The sequence below is a fragment of the Barbus barbus genome (assembly GCF_936440315.1).
Source record: "Barbus barbus genome assembly, chromosome: 41".
Taxonomy (NCBI): domain Eukaryota; kingdom Metazoa; phylum Chordata; class Actinopteri; order Cypriniformes; family Cyprinidae; genus Barbus; species Barbus barbus.
In genome coordinates this window covers 22,352,767-22,370,864 of record NC_136719.1, presented here as the reverse complement: position 1 = coordinate 22,370,864, position 18,098 = coordinate 22,352,767, and the positions used below count along the sequence as shown (strand labels likewise).

The window sequence follows — 18,098 nt, the reverse complement described above, 5'->3', positions numbered from 1 at the left end:
TTATTTGAAAGTCTGCTAAATGAATGAATGCAAATTTGATAATTACAGAGATAATCTGTATCATATGAGTTCAGAAGACTTGCAACAAAGTGTATGAGTCATATTGAGTCAAGATACTTGTGGGTGCTTTTTAGAGCCCAAGAGTGTTCCCATCTATTTCCACTGTATTGAAAAGGGAAGCATGAATAATCTGCAAAACAATCACTGCTCTCTCTTGGAAAATCAGCTCTTGTCATCATCAGATCAGGTTGAAGTCATGTATAGCCAGTGTATAAATTCTAGCAGAGGCCTGTTTGTTATTTTCCCTCATGATGGGTGTGATGTTATGAAGTAAAACCTCTCAGCGCCTCTGGGTGTGGACACAAAGCCCGTTATATCCACAGCACTGACCTTTTGTTCCAATATGTCATGCAGTCTGCTCTGATCCAATAACAGCTCATATTTATTAAAGTGCCCAGATCCCTGGGCGTTCACAAATAATCCTGCGCTTTATTACTTCAGTTTGAATGCAACATTGCTTCAATATGGTTCTTATGAAATGCTTTTTCCCCAGTTGGTAGAAAAGAGAATTATAGTTGATACTGAGTTTTCGTCAATGCCCCGGTGCATGATGGGAGAGGAGACAGAGGCCCGTTTGAGGTGTTAACTGCAGCTGGAGGTGTTGTTTGGATAGTATCGATGCTCTCGATTGTGTTTGATGTTTTAGTGTTACGATTCAGTGTTTCTGTTGAGAAGTGGAATCTTTTGGCTAGAGAGAGCAGTTCAGTTTAGGACCGGCTTAAAACTTCAGCTTGTGGCTTTATTCTCTTGTAGATGACAGGTAAATAAAAGAAGAATACTTGTTTCATTTTTGCGGCGTTCTTAGTAAAGTGCAATGCCTTTGTTTGGCCTTCAAATGAAATAAGGTTTCTCTTTAGAGTTTGGTCAGTTTTATTGCAGAAATAATACTTTTACTGTGCAATAACATACAAATGTTTTACAGATTCTCCACAAGAGCTTGATCCAAACATGAAGTCAAGAACACGGCCCAGGTAAAACCTTTTTAAATGCTCACTACTGCTACACAAAGATTTTTTAAAATAATAATAATAATAATTTAAGCAAAAAATTGATTTTTGGAAGATTTCTGAAGGATTGTGTGACACTGAAGACTGGAGTAATGATGCTGAAAATTCAGCTTTGCATCACAGGAATAACAGGAAAAACTCAAATGTGTTTAAATAGAAGCAGTTCTTTTAAATTGTAATATGTCACAATTTTACAGTTTTTAATGCATTTTGATCAAATAAATGAAGACTTGATGAGCATAAGACAGTTCTTTCAAAAACAATTAAAACATGTACTTACCTTAAACTTTTAAACTGTAGTTTATGTATTTTATGAATTACTAATTAAGGTATTTGACTAAAAGATTCAGGGTTTATTTAAATGTACATTTATTAAGAAATGTATTATTATTATTATTATTAAATGTATACCACTATTATTATTATTATTATTATTATTGTTATTATTATTCATTGTTTAATAAATATAGTAATTCTAAAATTGTATAATAATAATAATAATTTTATATTTATTTATTAGTATTACTATTCAATTTTATTATTATTTCTGTAATAAAAAATATTATTATTATTATTACATTTATACAACCTAAGTATTAAACATAAACTGCCATGATTTGTCAGTTTATGTGGTTTGTTGTCCTACTGCATTTCACTGTCGTCAAAAACGTATCTTCTGGACTAAAAACAAATACAATAATACAAAAACCAAAAAACTAAAAGTAAAATAATACAAAAAATAATCCCATAGATTTCCACTTTAACAAGTAAACAACCTCATAGCAACAGTGTGGCACCCTGAAAGTGATGAGTTTTGCATGGATTTGCTATGTAAAATCTGTTACTTTGTCTGTACTACAGTATATAACTTTTCCAACAGAAAAGTACCATATTTTTGGGGGGATTTTACCATGGTAGTTCCATGGCCTTTTTTTTAAGTACCTAAAGTACCATGTAAATACTATGGTGCTTGGTAATGGTATATACCACGGATGTAGCATTAAGCTTTGTAAACACGCTAACCGAGCAAGCTACAGAAACAATAATGATAAGGACATTCTCCAATCAGAAACCGTGGGTGGACAGAACTATCCGTGCTGCGGTTAACACACGCATTGCCGCTTACAATGAGGCTCTTCTGACCGGGAATATGAGCGAGTACAAAGCATCGTGCTATGTTCTTCGACGCACAGTAAGAGCCGCTAAACACAGATACAGAGAGAGAATTGAGTCTCGTTTCCAGTTCAATGACTCTCGACGGATGTGGCAGGGACTGAGGACCATCTGTGCCTTCGGGAATGAATCCTCCGCGGAGGTGAGAGCAGATCCGTTGCTGGCCGATGAGTTAAACACCTTCTTCAAGTGGTGAAAGTTGGCCAGTTCACCTCAAACTCCATCACTCTGAACATAGGAGCCCCACAGGGCTGTGTCCCGAGTCCCCTGCTCTACTCTCTCTACACGCATGACTGCATGTCCTCTCACAGCTCCACATCTATTATCAAATTCGCTGATGATACTGTGGTTCTGGGCCTCATCTCCAACAATGATGAGACCGCATACTTAGATGAGGTAGGGAGACTCACATCATGGTGCCAGGACAACTGTCTCTCTCTGAATGTGAGCAAAACTAAAGAGCTGATCATGGACTTTAGGAAGAGACAGCAGCAGTCCTACACTCCTCTTATGATCAGTGGGACCCCTGTGGAGAGGGTGAGTAGCTTCAAGTACCTCGGTGTAAACATCTCAGAGAACCTGACTTGGACTACACACATCCAAACACAGGTTAAGAAAGCCAGGCAAAGACTGTACCATCTGCGACAGCTGAGGAAATTCAGGGTCTCACCAGCAATCCTGAAAACTTTCTATTGAGGGACCATAGAAAGTGTATTGACTCAGTGCATCTCAGTGTGGTATGGAAACAGCTCCAATCAGGACTGCAAAGCACTACAGAGAGTTGGGCGCTTAGCCGAGCGCATCTCCGGGTCTGCTCTCCCCTCTCTGCAGGAGATCTACCTCAAACGCTGCAAAAATAGAGCTGTTAAAATCATCAAGGACTCAAATCACCCTGGTAACCGACTATTCACTTTGCTTCCATCTGGTAAGCCCTTCCGTAGCCTGATGACAAAAACTGAGAGACTTAGGAGGAGCTTCTTCCCCCAGGCCATCAGGCTCCTAAACTCTAACTCTGTGTCATAACATCACTTGACTCCATGTAAATATCACTATATCAATAAGCTATTCATATTTTTTTCTACCTCATATTGCTGCTATTTAAATACAACTTTTTTGCACATTCCTGTTATATTACTATTTATGTCAACAACTGACCTACACATTTATATTTATATTTTTTTATCTTTTATTTTATTTTATTCTTTTTATTTTTTTCTACTTTTCTTTTTCTTAATATTTGTATTCTATACAATTGCACTGTCCTTGGAGCGGACCTGACCTACATTTCACTGCTGGTTATACTCTGTATGATTGTGTATGTGACGAATAAAACTCTTGAATCTTGAATACCAAAGTATCATCTCACTGTACCATGGTACAACTACATATTTCTACTTATTTCTTGGTATACAGTGTAAAAGAGGTCTGTATGTGTGTTTTACCCACAGGTCGTATTCCAGCACCTCCATAGACGATGCCATGAAGAAGGTGGAGGAGCCGCCCACTCCTCCTCCTCGACCCCAGAAGACTCACTCCCGCGCCTCCTCTCTCGACCTCAACAAGCTCTTCCAACTGAGCGGTCAAGGTTCTCGCCCATCCCAACATTCCTTGAGTATTTAACCGCTTACACATTTTCTTATGCTGAGAATGCAAAGTACAGACATTGAAATATCTAACATTTATTACATTCATTTTAATTTAAGTAAATATTTGACTTGAGTTTCAATGCGGTATTGGCTGTTCTAGAGTTGTATAGGCGCATTTGACGGTGAAGCATCGCTAACTGTGTGGATACTTTGACTGCTGCTTTTGCAAATGCAGTAACAGGATTCTCTGAGAAAATATTGAAAGTTTATTCTTAAAATGTATGAAGCTGCAAGTTCACAAAGTAAGAATAATACGCTACCATGCCAATTTTTGAGAAGAGCTTTGATAAGATGAGTATTTGATTGGAAAACAAATGATCTTTGTGGTTGTAGTTGTGCCTTGTCTGATGTCAAATAAAGTTCTGGTCCCAGTTGTGAGAAACCATGCAAGTTAAGAAAACCCTTAGTTAGTCTTAATTTGAAGGACATTATTACTAAGGGAATGTCCAAATGATTCTCATCATATTTTAGATTCTCAGTGAGTTTCATGGCAGGCAAACAATTATAAAAATGACCTAGGCTTGATTTCTTATTCCTGTGATGCAAAGCTGAATTTTTAGCATCATTACTCATTATTACTTTTCAGTTGTCTGTACTTGTAATATTTTAGTAAATAAGTTGCACAAAAGAAATTATGATTATTGCAGTACATAGCAGATGTGAAGTCATTTATAGTATTGAATTGTGTTAATTAATCTTGTTGTGCTGAATATTTGTAATCAGCCTGCATTAGCAGTTTTAGAGTGGCTGAGAAGGTTTTCTTGTAGCTTTCTGAATATCTTCTCTTCTCTTAGGTGCTAAAAGTGGCTGGTTGCCACCTCCTCCAGCTCTCCCTCCACGACCACCAGCTACACAGGTGAACCGCTCAGCATCTGCTCATTTAGAGCGTTTCCTGATGCCTGGAATGTGTGTTTTAAATCATGGTAGCTGGTTTCTAGCTTGTCATTAGCTGTTTGACCTGCTTTCATCTTCCAAAACCCAACTTTACCTTATGCTGGTTTGTGACTGGTCAAACATTATCTTTTTTTTTGGTGCAATAATATAGAATGTAATTTATGTGCAGTTTCTATCAGCTGGTTTACAATGGTTTCAAACATGGCTCGTCCAATTAGATTATAGGTCTGTTTCATGTAATGGTTAATGGTTTTGGTACACTCTTCTGTTACTGTGTTGTATAATAACTTGTGTCTTAATTCAATGTCTCAGATTTTCAGCTTCCTCCCTGGCTCAGAGAAGAGTTCCCAGAAGGCTGTTCAGCAGCCAAACTTTGCAGATTTCAGCAAGTTTAGGGAAGAGGTGAGTAAATGTTCACATTGATCCTACTTACAAGTAAGGCATTACGAGCACTCCTAAAAAACACACACACAATTTATTAACCTCAGATGTGGGATCACTAAACTGGCATTGGATCAGCATGAACCGAATGTAACTTCTGATGGGACTTTTCCAAACTGAAACAGAATGTTTGTCTGGAATAATCTAGCGTGGGACTTAATAAATAATGCATTAAGAGCCGGGGGGTGAAAACTTATGAACAGAATAGGGATAAATATTTCTTATTTTGCCTAAATATCTTTTTTTTTTTTTTTTTTAGTTTATTAAAAGTACTGCTTTTCAGAGGCTATAGAGGATAGTTACATGTTTCCCAGAAGACAAATTAAGTTCAATTTACCCTGATATTCAAATTCAAAAAGTTTTCACGCCCCAGCTCTTAATGCATGGTTTATCCTTCTGGAGCATCAGTGAGCGTTCGGACCTTCTGTAATAGTTGCATATGAGTCCCTCAGTTGTCCTCAGTGTGGAAAGATGGATCTCAAAGTCATACAGTCAGTTTTAGAAAGGGTTCAAATACACAAAAATGCTGCAAAACCAAAGAATTTGTGGGACCTGAAGGATTTTTCTGAAGAACAGCAGGCAGTTTAACTGTTCAGGACAAACAAGGGACTCGTCAACAACTATCACTAGACAAAACAAACAAAAAAACACAGCTGTGGATCATTCAGGTAAGAACACAGTATTACGAATCAAGGGAATGTAAACTTTTGAACGGGGTCATCTTTATAAATTTCTCTTGTGGACTATAAGTAAACATCATATTCAGGTCAGTACTAAATAAACAATAACATGCATTTTGTATGATCCCTCTTATTTTGGAAATTTTGCAGATACCGATAGGGGAATGTAAATTTTTGACCTCAACTGTATGTAATTCTACATTTTTGTAAAAAAAAAAAAAAATAGTTCAAACTATGAACTCGAATCTGACTGTTTAATAAGGTTAGGCTCATTGAAATTGTGCACACATACTTTTCCTAGTGTCTGTCATCCCTTGTCTCTCGGTTATTAATTATGTATCCTCATTGAAGTGTCTGAACTTCCTCTTTTCGGCGTGTGTGAACGTGTCTGCAGCTCTTCAGCCGTGTTACTGTCCGTGACGTGCGTGTTCTCATGTTTCTGTGGCTGCAGGCTGGGAAGAGACAGCAGTTTCCCACAGTTTAATAAGAGTATAAAGCCACAGGAGCACAGTGAAAACACACACACACACTCATCAGCGTTACACAAGCTCATGCGCTCACCGCTGCGGGCCGTTCTTACCTCAGCTTACATTACACACACTGTTTTGACAGCACAGGCACCTGCAAATATCTGTGCTCAAGCCCTGTCTATGAAAGCTAATACTTTCATAAGATATGAAGATATGACCGTAGACTCTATATGAAGGGATTCTGGTCTGATCAAATACTCATAACTCAGCTGAAGTCCCTAAAAGCTCGTACCACAAACTTTCCTTCATCTTTATGGCCTTTTTACCCCTTCGTGCTTTTAACTTTTGGCTTCTGTAAAGCGGTGAGAGGGAATATGATCGCTGTGTGAAATTCATTTGTCATAGTCGTGTGAGTTATGGGTTTCATGAGGTCGTTATTGGAGCAAGAAACAGTGTCTTAATCAGGTGCGATCTGACAAGTGTGTCTCTAAAACCCAGCAAGTCACCTTTCTAGACTGCATGTTGAAGACATCACAGATATATTTAATCTCAATAATTGATTTGGTATTGATATTTCATTCATTTCTAAACTAAATTCAAGATATGAGATAATAATAGTAACTGAATATATTTTATTTTATAATAATGATGATAATAACAATAATAGTTTAATAATAATGGACTTTTGTCTTCATATTTCTGTATGCTTTTATACTTATTTACTAATAGATTATGTATTTATTCATTCATGTATTTATTTATTTATAGTGTAGGAGTATTGAATAAAAATAAATAAATAATAATGGACTTGTTTTTGGAATTAAAGTTTTTTTTGTATGTTTTTTTATATTCTAAAATAAACTAATTTTGTGAGATAATAGTAATAAATTGGAATTATTTTATTTTATTTTTATATATAATTAATTTATTTTATTTAAAAGAATTATAAAAAATAATCTAAATAATAATGGACTTTCGAAAGTCCAAGATTTTGAAATATATATATTTATTAGTATTTTCTTGTTATTAAAATAAATCTAAGATTGCGAGAGTATAATAGTAAAATTATTATTTTAATTTATTATATTATAATAGCATTATTATTATTGCTATTATTTTTTATATAATATTTATATTGTATTAAATAAAACTTAATATAAAAATTAAATGAAAATAAATCTAAATAAAATAAATCAAACTTAATCTTCTGTATGTTTTGTAATTTATTACATTATAATTATAATATTATTATTACTATTTAATATAATATTTATATTATATTGAATAAAAAATTATAATAATAAAAAACTTGTTTTTGAAAAGATTTTTCCTTAAATTTTCTGTATGTTTTGTATTTTTTTGCTTTTTGCATTTTTGCATTAGTGAACTTTATTGGAATCAATTATGAATCGTGTCTAATGTGCATTTGGTTTATTGAGCACTATTTCTGTGACGTTATTTATCATGCTATGTCACGGTTGCCATAAATCCAGCATCTGTGTTTGCTGAGACATGTTTTCCCTCCAGTAAGTGGCAAGTTCTGACACAGATCTACCCGCATGACTTCACCTACCATCTGATTCTACATTCATTTTAGGACTAGACCTGACAGTCTGTGATTAATTATATCTGTGCTTTAAAAAAAAAGAAAAAAAAAAGAAATGATGTCCCTTGTTGAATAATGACAACGCAGCAGCCCTAAGGTATTCATTACTGAGTTTCATCCCGAGCTCAGGGCACATGTCATGGAAACACAGTCTCAGAAAACAGCCTCCATCACTTACTTTCCACTCGTTTACATCTCAGATCCCTCAGTTTCCTTCAGGGGGAAGAGCTCAAGCTTAATTAAACACTGAGCTTAGATGTTTCTGAGCAGGAGCCAAGAGATTTGTGTTTGACCTGGAATCACATCATCATCATCATCATCATCATCATCATCTCTCCTGAGTGCTGATGGATCAGAGAGCATATTTATGCAGTATTCAGTATTATGATGTGATAATATGGGTACAGTCATGATTTGTTTGAGCCCGAAACACTTTATTATAATTTATTCATTTAGTATAATCCTGTGTAGTGTTCCTGAATCATAATGTTTCCACAAACCAATCAGAATTTAGACTTAGGGGTAGTAAAATGTTTTAGTAACATCAGGCTATTATTATTTCTGTCCTGTCTCAGAGGTAGTAGGGTTAGGTTTAGGACTGTGCTGATTTAGGGGGGGCAGCCGTGGCCTAGAGGAGGGCAGTTGTGGCCTAGGGGGGTCGTCGTGGCCTAATGGTTAGAGAGTCGGGCTTGTAACCCGAAAGTTGCGGGTTCAAGTCTGAGGTCCGGCAGGGATTGTAGGTGGGGGGGAGTGAATGTCCAGCGCTCTCTCCACCCGCAATACCACGACTGAGGTGAGACCCTTGAGCAAGGCACCGAACCCCCAACTGCTCCCCGAGTGCCGCACCATTGGCTGCCCACCGCTCTGGGTGTGTGTTCACGGTGTGTGGGTGTGTGTGTTTGTTCCCTTCTCACTGCTGGGTGTGTGCACTTGGATGAGTTAAATGCAGAGCCAAGTATATTCCAAGTACTTTTTCTTTCCTTCCTTTTCCATTTGACAGAAATGTTGTTCCAGGGACAAAGAACTAAATTAAATTTTATTACATTTTGTTGTTTTTTTTTCTTCAATTTATGTAATAAAAAAAAAATAATAATAAATAAAATAAAATCTAAATTATAACTTTAAGTATCATTTTAAGTACATATAATTATAATATTGTAATTTTTATAATTGTAATTATACAATTATTGATAACTTTTTAACATTTATTAAATTGTTTTACCTTCAGTTTTCTCTGTTTTTGCAGTTATTAAAATAAATCTAAGATTGTGAGACCAAAATAGTAAATGCTTTTGTCTTCAATAACATATTATTGAATGACTATATATAGAATTAAAAGTATTTAAAAATAAATCTAAATCTAAAAACAATTAGTTTAAAAATGTTTTTAAAAATTGTTTAACCTTAATTTTTCTGTATGTTTTTTTTTATGTTTTTTTTTTAATAATGTGTCATTGGCTTAGCAAAATCTAACAGAATTAATTATGAATTATGTCTCCTTTTAATGTAATTTAATATCAAATTATTATTATTATTTTTTTTAAATCAATTGATTATTTATAAAAGAACATAAAGACCAGTGTAAAATAAAGGAAAACGGAAGTTGTGCTTTGGATCTTGTGCTTTGCAGTCCTCTCTGCATTAGATTAGTTAATAGAACTAATTCTGCATGCTGATTCCTCTATATTTTTTTTGTTGTATTATTCTGTGAAATTAATTCACAGCTCATTACATTGTGCAAACAATAGGTGGCGCTATTGTAAGTCAAGAGCTTTAACTGACCAGGTTGGACTATGTGACCCTATCCATCTAACCAAACTTAATTTTTCCTATTTTTCTCTCTCACGGTTATGCTAGGCAGGTTTTCGGCTCGGGCACATTTTTCCAAAGTTTTGTACTGTTCGAAGAAACACTTGTTTTTATTTAATGCTCCTTTGCCATGTAACAGTCCTTCTGAGTTTTATAGGCGACGATGGGCACCGTTACCTTCACGCGGCTGTATTACGCTCGTAACTCTTGCGTGTTTTCCCGAGGGTACGGCTGACTGAGTGAAATAACTCGTTGCGTGACGCAGCAAATCAAACCGCTTTATGACTTTTCAGACAAATTTATAGCCTCGCAATTGGCCTGTTTCTGCTATTACTTTTCATTGTGCCATAAAGAACAGACTCCCTGTGCCACATCGACCACAGCCGGCGGGTTTTAACCAATGCATTGCATTTTTTTATGAAGTGATTGAATGTTTGCACAACACCAACAGAGTACGATAGTGTTCCAGTCGCGAGTGGTTAAATGATCAGTAGTCAGATTTGTGTGAAATACAGCAGCGTAAGTGGGATGCTGTAAGCTGGAGAGTCTTTACTGAAAGGTCCAGATGGATGTTATGCCCTCAGAGTGATCCATGAACGCACACGGTGCAGCATTGAGGGAGAGCTGTGTAATTCACTTTAAAGAGCGAGGGAAGAATTTAATGTGGCCTTCACTTCTACGTCTCTACTTTTTCTTTGCCCACATCCTCTGTGTGAGAGACTCAGAAATTGTGGCTTTTGGAAAGAAACGACTAAGGGAAAATGCAGACTTAAAGTAGTTCATCCAAAAATGCACATTCTGTCATCATTTACTCACCCTTAAGTTGTTCCAAAAAAATGAATAAAGAAATGTTTCTTGAGCAGCAAATCAGCACATTAGAATGATTTCTGAAGGATCATGTGACACTGAAGACTGGAGTAATGATGCTGAAAATTCAGCTTTGATCACAGGAATAAATTACATTTTAACAGTTATTTTAAATGATAATATTTCACAATATTTTTATTTCACTATTTTTGCTGCCATTTTGATCAAATAAATTCAGCCTTGATCAGAATAAGATTTTTATTTTTAAAAAACATTTAAAAAAAGTAATTTTGAACAGTATAGTGTAAATAAAAAAAATGAGGAATTATTGAAGCCCCTCATGATGAAAGATCCTCACAAAGTGTTGATGTCTTGGTTAATGTTATAAACTAACATCGAAGGCTTTCTGATCTCAAACTCCTCATCCTCTTACAGGAGGCGAGCAGCGTGAGAGGAGGTCTGAGCACAGAGGACCTGGCGCCTCCCAAATCGGTAAGAGCTGACCCCGTCCCATTAACAAACACCCAACACCTCATCTGAGTCCCTTTAAAAGGAGCCCATATCTCACAGATGCTTATCATCAACTTGAGCATCTTCTATTCATCTTCAGTGTACTGACATTTAGGGCATGTTTGATGATTTTCTCTCGAAGTCTATCTTTAACATTTAAACCTCTTCTCAGGATTCTACAGTGATAAATCAAGGCCACGCCCCTCAGAAGCCAGTACGAAGAAAGCTCCACCCTGAAAGTCAGAGTGCCACGCCCCCCTCGGCCACGCCCTACTCTGCTGCAACATTGACCAAATCTACACAGAGGTCCATATATTTCTATTTATTTTTTTGTGATGGCAGTGTTTACAATAGCATATTATAGCTTAAAGATCACTTACAAAAGTAAAAGAGTTAAACAAATATATTAGAAAATGCAATAATAATAGTAACAATTTCAAATGTGTTAAATATAAAATATTATATAGGGAACGGCAATATTTACAACAAGTATTGACAATAACATATTCTAGATTATATAATAATAATAATAAAAATAAATGATAATAATCTAAAATGTATTAAATCTATCAAATCAATACAAGAATGGCAGTGTTTTCAGTAACTATTGCCAATAACATATATTTGCTTAAAGATTACTTGTACAAATAAAAGATTAAGCAAATTTGTAAATTAGAAAAAAAAACAAAGATCTAATATTAATAATATAAAATGTATTTAATATATATAATATAAAATATTACATATAAAAGAATAGCACTGTTTACAGTAAACATGCTATAGCGTAGAGATTACTTAAAATAAGCAAATATTTAAATAAAAAAAATTACAATAAAAAATGTGTTACATTTATAATATGAAAGATTAAAATACAAGAATGCCAGTATTTACAATAACTATTGACAATAACATATTGTATGTTAAATATTACTTCTAAAAAATAAGCAAATACGTAATTTAGAAAAAAATAATATTTATTAATAATAGTAATAAAATGTATTAACTATATAATATAATACATTTAAGAAACATTAATACTAAATATAAATCCTAAAATGAATATATCAGTAAACACCCCTCTTACACAACACATCAGAGAACAAACAGCATGTATCAGTGATTTATAAATGCTAAACAAGTGGGGTCATGAATTGAACACCATTGAAAGCTTATCTACACATGCATACACAGGTGATGATTATCTGCTCTTGTGTTCCAGGCCTCCACCCAAGCAGAAGAGAGAGATCCAGATGGCCATAAGGAAGAACCGAGAAACCAACGCAGTCCTGACACGTCTCAACAGTGAACTACAGCAACAGCTAAAGGTGCCATTTATGACCACTTATCCTTAGTTCACTCAAAAAAAATGAACATTCTGTCATCATTTTCTCACCCTCTTTTGCGTTCCATGGAAGAAAGAAAGTCATACAGGTTTGCAATGACATGAGGGTGCGTACACGATGACAGATGTTATTTTTGGGCGAACTATCCCTTTAATTTTTCTGCTCTTACACATGGTTATTCCAAGAAGCCAAGACATTAATAAATAAATGGCATCCATTGATGCCTAAAATGTTAGCAGTCTCATATGATCGGATCTGGAGATTAAAGCTGTCTGTTCAAACATGGTTAGTTTTCTAGATGGGCAGCACATACTATTTCCGACACCTCTATAGTCAGACCGATCAAATCTCTCTTCTAATCTGGTATTGGATGCATGCCACTCTTATATATAAACACAGGCAGCTAGTGTTTCCCTGAAGAGTTATTGAGTGACTGGAGATGGTCTAGAGTTGCAGTCCTCAAATCATTCAGAGATCCGCTCAGTGAACACACACACACACATGCTGGCTTTCTGAAAATGCAAGGTTGGACTCCGGTTCAAGCAGTTGTCTTCTTTAAAATAGTGCATCCTGCAGCAGCTGTTGTGTTTGAAATGAGGCTGAGATGTTTCTCGTGAGCATCAAAATGTGCTTGGAAATGCATTTTACCACCAACAATGAGAGCAGAAAGAGAGAGTGAGGGAAATGAAAAAGAAAGATGCTAGACTGCTGCTCATAAACGCCATGTGCAGATCAGGTTGCACTGCATGCTGGGAACTGTTAACCTGTGAACCACTGTACGCTATGTTACGACTCTCACAACACGAAGTGATTGTTTTCTAGACTTAAGGTCCTTGCACACCAAGTCCGAAATTCTCGTCTGATATTTTCGTACGTTAAAAAATAAATACATCATGGTGTGTCAATCACGTTTACACGCTGCCTCTGAAAAAAATTGGATCGGGTTCAGTTTACTGCATTTTTCGCACCCGTAGCAAGCATTCTGAGAGTTTTTTTTTTTTACAATTAGGTAGAACTCTCAAGATTGGATGGACCCAATATTTCCTCTTTCTTTTTCTCTTTTTAAGAAGAGAGAGGACAACAAAATCATCCTCACTGCTGGAAGACTCAATTTTGTATTTTTTCCCCCCTGCAACAGTTTAATTGATACGTATCGGACTCGGTGTGCAAGGTTTCTGTGCATGACAAATTTTTAGGATGGCGAACACACAAGAAAACAAACTCAGTGTGCAAGCACCTTTACTCCTAGTTTTGAGAACATTCTTGTTTTATTCAATTTATTTCCAATTTTATTTATTTGATTTTTTTACATTTATTTACTCAGCATACAGTAAATAATTAAATGTAAATATAAATGTAAAAATTGAATGTAAATATCAAATTAAACTTTTATTTTTAAGTTTTAAAAATGTAATTTAGCACCTTTATTTCATCAAAGTTTGCTTTGATGTAAGGGTTAAACATTATTTAAATATAATTGACAAAATATAATAATTTATATATAATCAATTGTCTAGTGAAACTTGTCTAATTTTATGAGAGAGATTTTGTAAGAAATTGTAAGATGTAATTACAATGCCAGTAATAAAAAAAGCAAAAGAATACAATAGAATAAAAAAAAGTTACAAATGAAACAAACTGTGCTTTAAGTTTTGTAAGTCTAAAGTATTCAGTTTGCAGCCTAGAGAAATTGAATAACCTAATGCAAAATAAAACAGCATAGTCTTCACTGTAAAGGTCATTGCGTTGTTCCGTTTTTTTTTGTTTTTTTTTGTATTCCTCATCCTTTCCTATCCAACTGCATGCTACCGATGAGAAAACGCAGAAAATCGAACCTGATCCAAATTTTTTTTTATGAGGATGAAAATTTCGGACCCAGTGTGCAATGACCTTAACAATTAAACTTCCTTTGTTTCTTATTAAAGCTTCAAAAGTCCTTCAGTCAAAAGCAGTGAGTCTTTGTCTTTTGTTGTTTGATTAATATAAAGCACACAGTTGCAGTAGGAATATTAGCCCGCTGTCACTTTAAGAGCCACACTGATCACTGTTACACAAGCATTTTCATTCTCAACTCTTTACGTTCATTTATAACATAACCGACGAGGGTTTATGTGAATAGTCACCGAGCGCCGCATTTTGACAAATTTTTACATGTATTTGACCGTTTAGGCACAATGACAATTCCCGAGGAAGCGCAAGTTCTCTTTCACGCTTTTAAAAACATTAATAAATCTAATCAACTAAAATAAATCAAGCACGTCCCATTTTGCAAAAGTCTCGTTACATGATTTTACTGATTCGTACGTGAAATTAGTTTTTTTTTTAGGAGTGAAAGCGCACTGCTGGAAAGGGGGTGGAATGGGCACAATAATCGTTTTAATTCGATTACTGTATTTTCATAATCATCGGAGGCCGAAATCGAAACTGAATTTCGATTAATTGCACAGCCCTAGTGGGTAATATAAATGTAAAAACAGGAGAAATGAGCATGCACAATAGAATATCCAATATTGCCTCTAACTTTCATAGTGGAAATGCATGAAGTTTGGTGAGATTGAGCAATGACACCATGTATGGAGTATCAGATTCACTAATACAGCAAGAATCTGACATGTATTTCAAGAAGCAGTCAGACGAGTGCAGATATTTGAGAAGATGCTCCTGATGGGTGTCAGATCAGACTGTGTGTCTGTGTCTGTCTGGATTGTTCTAGAAGATACGTGATAAGGGACTTTAATGACAAATGAAGACAGGTAGCAGTAAATGTTCCAGAAACATCAGTTAGCGTCAGACCAGGCACTTTCATCCTTTTGTTTGATGTCATCTGAAGGTCATGACCTCAGGTCATGCTGACCAGCAGTCAGTGGCATTCCTCATCTGACAGATGTCTGTGTGCTCAAAACATTTGTCAAATGAGGATCAGCTTATTAGTGCTAACCCAAGCAACGCTTGTACTATTGCGATTTGCAACCACTCAAAACACCCTAATAACCTCACAGCAACAAACAAATTCACTGAGAAAACCTTAGCAGCTGCATAGCAACTCATTAAACCCACCCTACCAACTGCACAGTAACACAGTAAATTCACTCAGAACACTCTAGCAACCACAAAGCAACACATTTAATCACTCAGAATACCTTAGCAACCACATAGCAACACCCTAAACCCACTCAGAACACCCTAGGAACCACATAGCAACACCCTAAACCCACTCAGAATACCTTAGCAACCCCATGGCAACACACTAAATCCACTCATAACACCCTAGCAACCACATAGCAACACACAAATCTACTCAAAACACCTTAGCAACCTCATAGCAACACCCTAATCCCACTCAGAACACCCTAGCAAGTGCAAAGCAACACATTGAATCCAGTCAGAATACATTAGCAACCACATAGCAGCACACTAAAACCACCCAAAAAATCCCAGGACGCCATAGCAACCGCACAGCTACACCTTGTCATGGTGACAGTGAGTTCTGCATGTGCACACAACACTCAAATCATGTAAATATCAAGTTGTTGCTCTCAGAAAAGCTTGAGGAGATGTGGATCTGGATTTGTCGGTCAGATCGCTTACGTTTTGGCTTCAGGTTTTTCACTGTTAAAGAGCGGAGGATATTATACAGGCCTGAAGGAAATGGTGAAATGAAGTCGAGTTTAATTGAATCGAGTCAGCTTAGCTTATCTCAGATCATCACAGCTCTGATTCTTTCTCCTCTTCATAAGGTTGTGCATCGGCAGCGAGTTACTCTGGAATCCCAGCTGGAGTTGCTGCGGCCCGTGGCGTCGACCTGACCTGACCCGATCCGACCCGACACTCGCTCGTTGTCCCGCTCTTTCTGTCTCTCTAGTGTCTAATACTGTGAGCTGGGACAGGATACGCACTTTAAGTGACCAAACTCTTGGGACGCCACAAACACTGTGTCAGAAGCACAGGAAGAGGATTTTACCTCCACGGGAGAATGTGAAGAATTCTAGGAAGTTTGTTCGGTCCAAAAACTATTTTTGTTTTGTTGGTTTTGGGTTTGTGTGTTCCTGCCTGTTTTACAACAGAATCATGCTAACACAGCTAACCGCTAGTTACACAGACCAATACAAAAGAAAAGCTTCAGTATTTCACTTCATTCCAGGAAACTGGATATCAGTTCATGGTTTCTGCAATGGATCTGGTTCTGTAACTGCACAAATACATTGAGTAATGATACTTTTTTGTTTTGCCATAATTTAAAAAGACATGAATTTGTTTGAGGCTAATCCTGTTCTTCCAAGAATAAGCTTATAAGGGTAATATCATGAAAAAGTCAAGACACATTTCACCCCAAAAACAGAAGACAAAAACAGAATTAGAATTATAGCGTTGTACTAATAATACATGTGTATGTGTATATACACACACACACATACACATATATATATATAATTTATACTGTATAATTATATATAAAATAATTATATATATATATATATATATATATATATATATATATATTATTATATTGATGGTTATTATAATAATAATAATAATTGTGTGTGTGTGTATATATATATATATATATATATATATATATATATATATATATATATATAATTATTTTTTTATATAATTATATTGAGTTATTATAATAATTATTGAATTTTTTATGCATATAGTAAAGCCTATTAAGATTTGTTTTATGACAATTAAGTCCATTTTAATCATTAACTAAAGTCAGCATAACACATAGTAACCTGATCATAATAATATGGAAGATTTGTTTTCCATTACAGTAATTATTAATAACACTTTGGGGAATAATAAAAAAAAAAATTTCTTTAAGACAAATATAATTTATTCTTTCATCATTTCTGTAATTTTTTTTTTCCTTTTGGTTTTGGGGTAAAAAAAAAAATCCCCCTTGACAGTTTTTGTGTGATTCGCCCGTGATGAACACTGTTGAAAAGTAAGTAAAATGTAGAATAATCATCACTTTGTGTGCTGGACAAAGAGTGTTGGACGTGTAGTAGAGACTCTTCAAATGTGAGTGTGTTTGTGTTCATGCATGAAGATGAACGTTTACACCGAAGAGGCATTTATTTTTACACAGCTAGTTCTGACGGCATGTTGTATGTGAGTAGTTTGACAGTACAGGACTGTTTATGACTGGAATATTAGAATATGTAGATGTACCTGTTGAATGCCACATTAACCTCAGATCAACGAGGGCGAACCAGTGATTGTGCTTTTAATGTATTACAAAAACCATCCATCCATTTTTGTTTTTAGTTTTTCTTTTATTGCTTGCCATAGCTTAACTATTATTTCTAACTTTTCCGAAATTTCTTAAGCATTTATTACAATCCTAAAAATCATTTTTGGGGGTAATTACAGTAATTATGAAATGTCAAGAAAGGTTGATTGTTTAAAAAAAATGCATCAAATGAAAACCAGCGACTGCAAAAAAAAAACAAAGTATACATGTCTGTATTTTTTGTTCAAAAGTGTGCTAAATACTTTCCTATGCAAATCATGTTGGTGATTTTGCGGGCCGAGCTTGCTGTGTGTTTTTGATACTGATTGAATTTGTCATGCACTGTGTCCTGATGCAGGAGTGTTCAGAAATGTTCTGTCCATGAGTGTGTCAATAAACCAGTGGAATTATGG

The 18,098-nt window shown here is 35.4% G+C and overlaps 1 protein-coding gene across 2 annotated transcripts in view; it reads left to right on the top strand.

Annotated features, from left to right (window-relative positions):
* LOC306860171 (ralBP1-associated Eps domain-containing protein 2-like) overlaps positions 1-16,799 on the top strand; it is a gene marked incomplete at its 5' end in the record, with an annotated part of 49,240 nt that extends 32,441 nt beyond the window's left edge. Inside the window, 8 exons of one of the 2 annotated variants that reach the window (XM_079401735.1) lie at positions 983-1,031; positions 3,689-3,825; positions 4,681-4,742; positions 5,093-5,182; positions 11,029-11,085; positions 11,276-11,409; positions 12,323-12,428; positions 16,184-16,799. In XM_079401735.1, coding sequence (XP_079257861.1) covers positions 983-1,031; positions 3,689-3,825; positions 4,681-4,742; positions 5,093-5,182; positions 11,029-11,085; positions 11,276-11,409; positions 12,323-12,428; positions 16,184-16,252 — 704 coding nt within the window. In that variant the 3' untranslated portion in view covers positions 16,253-16,799. Of the gene's footprint in view, positions 1-982; positions 1,032-3,688; positions 3,853-4,680; positions 4,743-5,092; positions 5,183-11,028; positions 11,086-11,275; positions 11,410-12,322; positions 12,429-16,183 lie in introns of both variants that reach the window. The other variant, XM_079401734.1, reaches the window with a different exon arrangement.
* Between the last annotated feature and the right edge of the window lie 1,299 nt (positions 16,800-18,098).